The sequence below is a fragment of the Homalodisca vitripennis genome, chromosome 7 (genome assembly GCF_021130785.1).
Source record: "Homalodisca vitripennis isolate AUS2020 chromosome 7, UT_GWSS_2.1, whole genome shotgun sequence".
NCBI classification, from domain to species: domain Eukaryota; kingdom Metazoa; phylum Arthropoda; class Insecta; order Hemiptera; family Cicadellidae; genus Homalodisca; species Homalodisca vitripennis.
The window spans coordinates 128,897,737-128,910,463 of record NC_060213.1 but is presented as its reverse complement, the minus strand read 5'-3'; the positions used below and the strand labels follow the sequence as shown (position 1 = coordinate 128,910,463).

At 35.8% G+C, this 12,727-nt stretch overlaps 1 protein-coding gene across 2 annotated transcripts in view; it reads right to left on the bottom strand.

Moving 5' to 3' along the window:
- LOC124366312 (cationic amino acid transporter 3) overlaps positions 1-10,284 on the bottom strand; it is a 92,626-nt gene extending 82,342 nt beyond the window's left edge. Inside the window, exon 1 of one of the 2 annotated variants that reach the window (XM_046822758.1) lies at positions 10,093-10,284. In XM_046822758.1, the coding sequence (XP_046678714.1) occupies positions 10,093-10,125 (33 nt within the window). In that variant the 5' untranslated portion in view covers positions 10,126-10,284. The remainder of the gene's footprint in view (positions 1-10,092) is intronic. The other variant, XM_046822757.1, reaches the window with a different exon arrangement.
- Between the last annotated feature and the right edge of the window lie 2,443 nt (positions 10,285-12,727).

Here is a 12,727-nt window from a genome sequence, read left to right as displayed (position 1 = left end):
TTTATCTGACCAATTCTGAAAATATTTTATTTGATTTTCCTAACTTATATTTACATGTTTTCGGAATTGCAACTTTGGTGAAGAGCTATTCTGTATCGTAGCTGAGAAATGGCTAGATTATTTGATATTATACCAATAAAAATAACAACACGTCTCATGTGAATCCAATAGTAGTTTTGGATCATAGGTGACTTGATCGACTTCCCTTTTACGGGGCCTTCTTCCTCTGTGCTTGATTTACTTATGACCTTATCATTCTAAGATTTGTAGCTATATTTTGAGCTATTCCTTCGTAAATACGCATTGCATTTATCCTTCTAGAATTATTCTATAATCATATTGTGGTAATTTATAGAATAATATTTGGGGGGGGGGGATTTCTAGAATCGAGTTTAGTTTCGACGCGGATTTTCTTACCGGAAAACCTAGATGGTATTCACAGTACAATGAATACAGTCAAGCCAAATTATGAAAGTTTATCACAGAGTTAAATTGTATCTATTTATTTATTCGTTATCTTATAGTAATATACCAAGAACTACAATAGTAAAACAACAATACAAACCACTGAAAAACAAAGAGGTACAAAGTTAATTCGCAGATAGTCCCTATGCACTCTCAAAGTAAGTTATATTAGTGTTGTGGCATAGAACCGATGATTCTACCCACCGATGCATTGGCAGAGACTAAAGATATTTAATTGGATCATCCAGAGTGTCTCGGATAGTCGGCGAGGTCTCGGCGCCCTTCCGTGAGCATTTGGCAAAAGATCGTTTAACTACGGCTCTGCATAGTCCTCTCTTTGGTTGAAACAAGTTACATAGACACGTATGGGAGCAAGTGTCTCAACAATTATAGACTCACAATCAAAGGTGTGTGGAGTGCTCCTCTAACCCAACCTTTAAACCGTCACCGTGACTGCCTCTGCTCAGAAGAGAGGATCTTCCAAAACCCAGAAACATAGCTTCCTTTAGTCGTGGGACGTGGAAGCGTTCCGATGGCGTTTTCCACGAGGAAGCAATATTTTCTGCGGCGGAACAATTATTTAGCCGCACCTGGCCACTTGCCAAGCAATAACGGTAGGCGCGGCTGCCCCGCACATCTGCAGTACAGAGACCACCGAGTCCGACTGATTCTGCATAGTGGGAAAGCAAAATCAACGGATCGATATAGAAATCTGCTTTATGAAAATCCATGACCTGGAAGGAGTAAAGCAATCTGAAATCAATCATAAACATGTGTTTATGAGTGCCAGAGTGAGCCATATTCTAACCACCTAGTGTAGCTACAATACACGACTATGTTAGAGTGAGCTATATTCTAACAAACTAGTAGCAGCAACAGACGACTGTATTAGAATTACTCATATTTTAACCAACTAGTAGCAGCAGTTCACGACTGTATTAGAGTGAGCCACGTTCTAACAAACTAGTGGTACCAATATCCGGTTGTGTCACAGTGAGCCATATTCTACCCGACTATTAGCAGCAACAAACGGCTGTGTTAGAGTGAGCCACGTTCTAACAATCTAGTGGTACCAATATCCGGTTGTGTCACAGTGAGCCATATTCTAACCAACTATTAGCAGCAACAAACGACTGTGTTAGAGTGAGCCACGTTCTAACAAACTAGTGGTACCAATATCCGGTTGTGTCACAGTGAGCCATATTCTAACCAAATATTAGCAGCAACAGACGACTGTGTTAGAGTGAGCCACGTTCTAACAAACTAGTGGTACCAATATCCGGTTGTGTCACAGTGAGCCATATTCTAACCAACTATTAGCAGCAATACAGACGACTGTGTTAGAGTGAGCCATATTCTAACCAACTATTAGCAGCAACAGACGACTGTGTTAGAGTGAGCCACGTTCTAACAATCTAGTGGTACCAATATCCGGTTGTGTCACAGTGAGCCATATTCTAACCCGACTATTAGCAGCAACAAACTGCTGTGTTAGAGTGAGCCACGTTCTAACAGTCTAGTGGTACCAATATCCGGTTGTGTCACAGTGAGCCATATTCTAACCAACTATTAGCAGCAACAGACGACTGTGTTAGAGTGAGCCACGTTCTAACAATCTAGTGGTACCAATATCCGGTTGTGTCACAGTGAGCCATATTCTAACCAACTATTAGCAGCAACAGACGACTGTGTTAGAGTGAGCCACGTTCTAACAATCTAGTGGTACCAATATCCGGTTGTGTCACAGTGAGCCATATTCTAACCCGACTATTAGCAGCAACAAACTGCTGTGTTAGAGTGAGCCACGTTCTAACAGTCTAGTGGTACCAATATCCGGTTGTGTCACAGTGAGCCATATTCTAACCAACTATTAGCAGCAACAGACGACTGTGTTAGAGTGAGCCACGTTCTAACAAACGAGTGGTACCAGTATCCGGTTGTCACAGTGAGCCATATTCTAACCAACTATTAGCAGCAGTTCACGACTGTGTTAGAGTGAGCCACGTTCTAACAAACTAGTGGTACCAGTATCCGGTTGTGTCACAGTGAGCTATATTATAACCGACTAGTAGCAGCAATACACGACTGTGTTAGAGTGAGCCATATTATAACCGACTAGTAGCAGCAATACACGACTGTGTTAGAGTGAGCCATATTATAACCAACTACTATCAGCAATACACGACTGTGTTAGAGTGAGCCATATTATAACCAACTAGTATCAGCAATACACGACTGTGTTAGAGTGAGCCATATTATAACCAACTAGTATCAATAATACACGACTGTGTTAGAGTGAGCCATATTATAACCAACTATTAGCAGCCACAGACGGCTATGTTAGAGTGACGAGTATGTTCTAACCATATAAGTGGCAGCAATACATGAATTTCAGAGTATGCCATATTATAAACATATAAGCAAGAATAGTAAGGAGTGTAATCAATTTATAATCAAGAAATCATTCAATTGAGTTATAATGTTCTGATGAATAAGTTAAAAAAATTATATATTTTGAATTCCAGATTATGAAATAAAATTTAAATGTAATATTTTCCAAAGTTTACGTATTGATGGAATAAAAGTAGTTGATTCTTGTAAAATATTCAAAGCGAGTAAAGGAATTCAATATTCCATCGCAGATAAAAGGAATTTAAGTGAAGAAACTAGTTAGGCTAATCAGTAATTAACAAATACTGATTCGACGTTAATGTGTTAATAAATCAACACTTCTAGATAGGATTAGTTCAGATCTCCAAGTTGGAGGAAACAATGAGTAAAGATCTCAGTTATTGAATCACTCGTCAACAATAGAGTAAACTTGTTGATTTAAAAGAATGTTAATTGTTGTTTTGTACATACAGAAACTATTAGTGCTCAAATACGTTTTAACTCAGTATAACCAAAGGTTCTATGTTGGTGGCAGTTCTAAGAGGAAATAGTGCACAGGTTATTATTCAAAATAAATATAATAATAAGTATAATGAATAGTAGCCTAAATTGGTAGCAGACATTTATTAGGTAGCTAGTACACGTTTAAAGGACATCCCTCTGGATAATAGCTACGGGATGGGAAAAGATTTTGTCATATGGAAATATAAATTAAATACATATACTAATTTATTGGTTCGTGGTAAATCTATTGGTGGAGAAGCATGTTTGGTTTCTTAGAGTATAATTAACTGCTAACCACGTAAGTAAGTGGTAAAGAAACTGGTGTGGAAGTGCCTAGACACACGGGGTTTTACTGATCTGATGTACGATCTACGATAAAACAACTAGTGCAGTGGAACGTTTTTGTGCTTAGGTTTTGCAAGTCTGGAAGATACATTAGTTTGTGACAAAGCAACTGGAGTGAGGGCATCCTGGGGTGAGTGGGTTTAACTGATCTGGAGAACTCACTAGTTTACGATAGAGCAACTGGAGTGAGGGTATCCTTAGGTTTAACTAATCTGGAGATTTCACTAATTTGCGATAAAGCAACTGGAGTGAGGGCATCCTTGGATGATTGGATTTAATTAATCAGGAGCAGTCACTAGTTTGCAATAAAGCAACTGGAGTGAGGGCATCCTTGATATTGGATTTAATTAACCAGGAGCAGTCACTAGTTTGCGATAAAGCAACTGGAGTGAGAGCATCCTTGGATGATTGGATTTAATTAATCAGGAGCAGTCACTAATTTGCGATAAAGCAACTGGAGTGGGGGCATCCTTGGATGATTGGATTTAATTAATCAGGAGCAGTCACTAGTTTGCGATAAAGCAACTGGAGTGAGGGCATCCTTTGATGATTGGATTTAATTAATCTGGAGAAGTCACTAGTTTGCGATAAAGCAACTGGAGTGAGGGCATCCTTGGACGATTTGATTTAATTCATCTGGAGAAGTCACTAGTTTGCAATAAAGCAACTGTAGTGAGGGCATCCTTTGATGATTGGAATTAATTAATCTGGAGAAGTCAATAGTTTGCGATAAAGCAACTGGAGTGATGGTATCTTAGGGTGATTTGGTTTAACTAATCTGATGTACTCACTAGTTTGGGATAAAGTAACTGGTGTGATGCCATCCTTGGGGGATTGGATTTAACTAATCAGGAGAACTCATTAGTCTGTTGTAAAGAAAATGGTGTCGGATATGTACTTGTCCGGTATGTTTCAATTAAAGACAGCAGTTGGCTTTGCGGGCCTATACCCCTGTTTTACAATATTTAAGTTCAATTAAATCATAAGTATATATCGTTATTCATCTACAATATTTACTCTTGTAGAAAGCGTCCAAATGAATGTTAACCTTAGTACCTAAGGTAGACATGTGACTAGACTACTGGCCTGAGTACTACTTATCATTGCAGGCCAGCAACAGACCAGAACATCAGTGGCCAGTCGCCGGCCGTGTCGCCTGATGACCTCCAGGATGCGGAAGTGAATTGTACAATGGCCTCGCTCACTGTCAACCTGATACTAAACTTTTCTTGTGCAAGCTTTTTCATACATCTTAGCAAATACATCGAAGCGAATGACCAGGGTCGGATCTAAACTGCTTCAGAGGATCAGTAATTGACTTGAATATCTTCATAGTTTAGGAGGGTACGGGAATTCCTTCAAAAAATTTCGAATTCTGTGCCTATAATACCTTGTAGTATGCATTGTGCAGCATATTCACTACAGTTTACACACTGGAGAATTGTAGACGAAACGATTATGTGTTGAAGTGGGGTTCTCCGCACGTGCATTGCACAGCACCATGTGATGCAAGGTTATACACAATAACAATGCTAATTTCGTTTTGTAGTTCTTTTGAGGTCTAGTCACAATATTTGGTGGTAAAAGTGAGTTATATTGTATTTACTGTATCTTGTGCAGAATATACTGTTGGTGGTCAATTTTAAAATGTGCTTATCACAAAAAATAAAAAGTACATTTTATTTTAATTTTTATATAAAAAAGGCAAAGCCCTCACTCACACACTCATCACTAACTTTCCAACTTCCTCATATATCAGGAACCTTAAATTTGGCAGAAGTATACCTCAAGATTTAAATAAAAAAAACTAAAGAATTTTCATAAATATTCTACTGAAACAGAATTAGTCTTATATTCTCTAGAAAAACTATGTTTTGTTTTTGTACTCTCGATGTTCTAGAAAGATTACATTTGACCACACATAAGGATCTCCCCACTTCCGTGAACCAAACACCAAGGGGCATGTGGTTATCTCACACAACAGTGTTACAAAGCAAGCACTCCCTGAGCTCTGTTACACAGCGAAGTAGCCCATAGTCAAAGTGCTATCTGTCCCGACCACAGCATTGTGTTCTGACTGAATATCTCCCCACTTCCGTGAACAAAACACCAACGGACCATCAGGTAGTTAACTCATACAACAGTGTTACAAAGCTAGCACTCCCTGAGCTCTGCTACACGGTGAAGTAGCCTGCAAAGTGCTATCTGTCCCGACCACAGCATTGTGTTCTGATTGAATATCTCCCCACTTCCGTGAACAAAACACCAGCGGACCCTCACGTAGTTAACTCATACAACAGTGTTACAAAGCAACAACTCTCTGAGCTCTGCTACACGGCGAAGTAGCCTGCAAAGTGCTATCTGTCCCGACCACAGCATTGTGTTTTGATTGAAATATCTCCCCACTTCCCTGAACAAAAACACAAGAGGCCATCCCACAAAACAGTGTTACAAAGCAAGTACTCCCTGAGCTGCGTTATCAGTGATTTTCCTTGAGACGATTAATGTGATAATTAATGTTAAAATGCTATAGTATTATTCTTTTTTATTTTAGTAACGTTTAAATACTGCATAACATGTGATAATTACGTTAATGCATACTAATTCAATAAAAGCCAGACAGTACTGGCTTAATTAACAATTGGTGGTGGTTCGAAAGTCACCTTTAAGCTGTTGGTCCCCAAGGTGTTAGAGAGGGCTTCTTAGCCGTAACTTCGCCTGGTCAAATAAGACTACTTTACTTTACTTAACTAGCCATTATGGGGCGTTAGGATTATGCACTAAAATGTGGATAATTTTATGATTATTTTCAAACAAGACTATTGCTTAGAATATTTATCTATATATCCCATCGATTTTCCAAAATTCACACACATTTTGGAGTCCGCATACTCACAGTTTTTTTTAATTCATTTTCTGTTCGTGAGACTTTTTGTGTTTTCATTTAACACTAGATTTTATTGATTTTGCTAAGGCAAGCATTAAAGACAAAAGTCTAAAATTCGCAGTTAAGATTCAAAAATCTGCCCCGTAATTATCTACAGATTTAGCAATATAAATATAAATTTTATAATGATACCAGGCAGCAACAGGAAATTTAATTTTTGTAAGGCTGTTTCTTTTTATAAACGTAGTTAGAACCTAGTCCCGGTATATCCATGAGGAAAATCATTGTAATATTTGTCAAACTGATGTTTGATAAACATAATTAAAACCTAGTCCCTCGGTATCCATGAGGAAAATCATCGTAATATTTGTCAAACTGTTGTTTGATAAACGTAGTCAAAACCGAGTCCCGGTGTATTTATGAGGAAAACCATTGTGCTTTTTGTCAGGCCAATGTTTGACTAAAACGCGCAACACGCTAAAGCTCACAATAGGAACATTAATTTGTCTAAGAACGGTTCTTTAGCACATTCTGCTGTTCTTTTATCTATATTACCTACGGTACTTTGTCACTTCATATTGTTTTAAATTTCTTTTTGGAGGATAGTCCAAGTATTTACATATTATCAACGCGGCAGTCTGGCGCGGACGACGTAAAACGATTAATGGAGAGAGAGAGTTTGGAATTGTGCATCATTGTTGTGTAAATAATGTTTGACTTTACTTGAAGATTTGGTGTATTCAATGTCCGGAAACCGTCTCAAACATCTACAGTTTTTATGATAGAAGGTTTGTGAAGGACACAGGACTTTTTTCCGGACATCTTCCATAGTTCAGTGATACAAAATATCAGTAACAGTACGTTTTTATATCAGAACCTTTCATCACAACATTCTGGTATGATTTCTATCTTATCATAGGTTACAGTTATGTGTTAGGTTAGTTATCCACCTGAGGAAAAGATTAGATTGCAGATCTGGAAATGAAGTTTTACAGTATCTTTTATCACTGAATAGTGGTAAATTTTCGAAAAATCATGCTTCCCCCATTAATTAATTTGCTTATTAATTTATTGCCTTTCAAAAACGTAGAAAATAGTTTAATATAGAGGCTAATGACGAATTGTAAAGTTTTCAAATGAACATTATTAACAATCTTTTACGTTTTTGAGTAAGAAATTCTTAAAGCTTAATTTAGTAAAAAGTTATTAACCATAAATTGTAAACTCCGAGTACTATTGAAATTAAAATAATTACGGGTTTAGTAGTTAATATTTGTCACTTGTGTTGTGTTTTTGTCACTTGAGCACAAGTGACAAGTATTAACTACTATATTCTGGATATAGAGTATAGGAGAAATTTCATAAACTTGCATAATCGTACTATACAAAACAGTTACTAGAGCCAACTGTTACTACTAGTAATCGGTTAGCCTGTGCCTTAGTTTGTATATATGACGCATAACGTGGACAAAGATGTTATATTTTAAGTATATATACGTAACATATCGATAAGCAACGTTAAGGTAGCCACTGAGGCGTAGAAATAAATATTTAAAACTAAATACCCTCAAATGTGGACTATAAGATAAGGTGAACTAGGACATTATTAAACCACAAGTAATTATTGCGAGAATTCATTTATAAAACATAGCTAATGTTATAGCAGCATTTTGTTAAATGTTTGAACTTTCATAAACACTTCAAAGACTTAAAATAGTGCCCTTTCCCCACAAAATGTCAGACTGCAAAGTAATAAGGATTCTAAAAAGACTGTGGATATTTTCTTCCTGTATGGTGGATGCGTGTAATATAAAGATTATAATTACTAAAAATCTCCTAATCATATTTAAGATGCAAACAATTTGCATGGCACAAGATTTGGTGGGAGAAATGAAATAAGTAATTGTATACTTATTATTCCAATTCCAAATGTAATAGTATTCAAGATTTTGGTAAACGTAACATTTTTTTCAAAGAATACTTTTAAGTAATATTTTAATAATTATAATTTACTATCTTAAAAGATTTATTTAGTCTAATAAAATACCGATAATGATGTTAAATGAATTCATAAAACATAGTAAATCGTATAATCCATGAAATCTTTTACTTAAAGTATGTCAACACATTTTTAATTGTACTATAAAAGCAGTACTTTTAAGTATTTTAAATGTATTCATACATTAATTTGTTAAAATTTGTCTACTAATTAAGGTAAACTATTGTAACATTGTACTGAAATTGCTTCGAAGCTTTTCAAAAGGTTAAAATGCAATTATTATTTTTTTACGTGATGTATATTTCTAAACGGAAAATTTACTTTCTCATAAATAGAATGAATGTACATATTAAGTTTCATAAACATGCATGGTTTTGAAAAACATTATATCTAAATTTTGAAATAGAATTCTAAAACAGGTGCTATGTTGATGAGTCTTATAGGCTGTTTTTGTAGTTTACAGTATTTTTCATAGCATTTGATCGGGGAATCAAGGCAAAATCAATTAAGGCACAAAAAATACTAAGACCGGAATAAATTACAATGGCCATATATACATTTTTTGGCATATTTCCTTGATCATAGCAATAAGGTAAACTTAACATTTTAGCCTGAAATATAATTCACTCGACTTAGTAGTGCTCATACTCGTGCAAAGCCTGAGAAATTTCTTGCGAAATCGCGGGTAACTGCTAGTAGGTTACATGTATTTCTTTACACATTTTGTTACGTATATTTCAGTTCCATCGTGAATCTGTTGTAGCAAAAAAATTTGTTTAGCTGGAATTAACTTATTATTTAGTAACATATCACTCTGAAACTTTATTGAAATTATTTTATAATTATTTGTATTTCACACATTAGTTTTTATTTGGTTTTGTTCTTTAAAATTATATGATTATAATCGCGTATGACATTCTACTGATTGTGTTCTACAAATACTTTTTATTTTTATTTATTTTGTTGGTTCGGCGTCATCTTCGTCTCAATCAGGCAAATAGTTGAAAAAATAATAAAAAAGTAGGTCCTAGTACAGAGCCTTGTGGTACGCCATAATATACTTCAAAGTTTATTGCTTTGTTACAGTTAAATTCACAGTGTTGTCAATTTACAGTGTGCGGGTTAACTTATTTGGAAAATAAACTATAATAATAGAATTAAAGATATTTGCGCTGGAATCTGCTATGTGGGGTGTTAATTTGTGTCCTCGAAACGTTTCTTTTATTGCAACACTTAATCCTACGATGACAATATGTTACTCCTACAAATAACGCGTGGTCAGCTATAACTATAAATCATAATAGTTAATCAAAACCATTCTTGTAATTTGTTTTTATGCATTGTTATGTTTATTATTTGAAACACTATACACTTTGGGTATAAGCATAAACGAAGCCTAATACACACGAAATCTAAATAGAACATTAGGTACTACTGAATGACAGCTTAAGTGGTAATTTATACTTTACAACTGATCCACTAAATACACAGAATGACTTACGGAGACATTTGTGTTGGTAGCAGGCACAACCATGTCGCTGCTCACTGCTCACTGCTCACTGACTGACACACTTGCACACCGACTGAATACACACTGGCGAGCGGCGTGTAGCGTGCGGCCGACACCAACAGCTGGGAAAGTGAGTTAGGCTCGCAACGTCCTTGTTCCCCCTCCTTGTGCTGTGCAAGTGTGTTGTGCCAGTGGTTTCCTCTTACTGTTCGCGAGGGAAGGAGAAACTGGAGAAATGTCCAAACACTGATCCTCCAGGTCTCAGTCCGCGGTCTGCACCACTATCGCGACTGACCTCACGGTCTCCAGCCTCCTCATATTAGGAGGGAATTGGTGACGCCTGGGTAGTGATGACGTCAAACTTAGGATTGATGAAAGCTATGCAAGTCTAATGGACTACCTAGAAATCGTTATTTACGGGAACAACAGGATCCATATGTTCTTACAAAGATGAAAGCACCGAATCTCTGACTATAGCACCGAATCCTATAGATGTAGACAGGCAAGTCACAATCTGAGGATTCAAGATCCGGAAAATCTGTTGAAAGATATTGCATTTTTTAAAGAATAACTTTCCTTTGAATGCCAACGTCCGATTTTACCGGACGTCAAAAGTTGTCTGAAAAGTGCCAACGTCCGATTCTACCGGACGTCAAAAAAGTTGTCTGAAAAGTGCCAACGTCCGATTCTACCGGACGTCAAAAGTTGGCCGAAAGTGCTAACGTCCGATTTTACCGGATGTTCAGGGGAAAAAAATCACTAAAAATCGAAAGCTTTATATTTTTAAACTAATATTATATTGAATTGTTCGTGAAGAACTGTTCTTTTCAAAATAAATTGTTATAGTACACTTCCGACAGTTGACTTTAACGAAAATCAATCTAGAACTCACAAATAAGCATTTTTTGTTTGACATGGTTACCGGAAACAATGTGACATTAGGTTTCTTAAAAGTTGTATAACTCACTCATTATTGAAGAAAATAATACAGTATACATTTTTCAATATTTATAGACGATTGAGTACCTTTTCCAGTAATATGGACACAGAAAAGTGAGTGAATGTTTTTGGTAATGATAATTTGGTTAAAAAATTAAATTTAAATAAATTCTGGAATTTCTTTTGGTAAGTAATTTTTTTTATTCTTAAATTTAATTTTAGGGTAACTTTGTTAATTTATGTTAATTATGCAGAGTTTTCAGAGAAAAACATTATGTTGGTAGGTTATTAAATAATCAAACTGTGATTTTTTACTGAAATCTTGCAAATTGGCTTCTAAAGCGCTGGCACTTTTCAGTACACCCACTCAATAAATACTTGGCACTCAAAGGGTTAACTTTGAGAACTACTTTTGAAATCCTTTGTATAACTTTGATAACTTGGATCCTTTGTAAAGTGCAAATTAAAAATTTTACACGCTCCATTCTATTTGTATAATCTGATTTACGCAAACCAAAATTGTGGAAATGACGTTGGACGGTCGTTGAAAATTTTCATCAATTATACAATCAGATTGAAAGGTAGAACGTATAGTCGACTGCTCAAAACCCACTTAAAACAGTGTTCCCACACATCGGTGCAGTGTCCTAGCATCCCTAAACAATCTCTTTAATCATTTGGTTCGTCCGAAAATCATTTAAGAGTCTCAGGGAAAAACTCACGGGATTCAAAAGCCAAGACTACATCACTTAGTTCCCGGATTTCGTGTTTTCCGGTTACTTATCCTTGCTGAGCAAACAGCAAGCAAATACCCCAACTGCACCTTCTCTATGTCGATCACAACTATGTACCGAATTTGCAGAACGGAAGTCATGTTTAAGGGGTAGCATACGATAAGCACACCCGGTTTTTATATGGATATTGAAAAACGATATTACTTAATTATAACTTTCGATGTAACTAACCGAATTGTTGATTATTAATTTAACCGTTGAACAATGACTAGCTTGTACTAACTATAAACATTTTCATATAATAAACGTATTTTCTTTTATAGATAATAACAGACAGTCAAAAGCTTGTGGAGGAAGTTTAAAAAGTAACATAACAGCCGACCTGTTTGCAGATCACCTCTGTGAGTATTTGTGCAGAAGAGAAGTACAGTTTTCTAGAGAAGATGCTTCAACAACTTCTCGAAAACTGCTAATCATTGCTATACAATAGAAAATATATAAATAATAACGCATATTTCGTATGTCCACTTATACATGTTTTGTTTATGTTGTCATCATTTCACTATTATTTATGAGCTTCTCCTAATTCCAGTTATAATCGTTTGTTTGATCGTTAGAGCTCATTTATTACGTATAATATTAGCGCTTTGTGCGTTGTATTAGTTATTTTAATTTAAAATATGATTGTGATTATGGCTATAGATATGTTGATGTAATTTATAAACGCGTATTCGATAAATGAGTATTAAGTATCGATGGTTGTACTAATTGATATAAAAACCGGATCCTCTTTATCGTACTCTACCCGGTTTAAGTTAAAATATCGGACCGCGTAAGCGAGTCTGATCGTAACACCCCCGGAGACCAGAAAAAATTTAAATTATAAAATTGAGAGCTAAATATATTATTGTACCCTCTTAAAGGTCTTAAAGGTGGTCTAACCTCTTTATTAC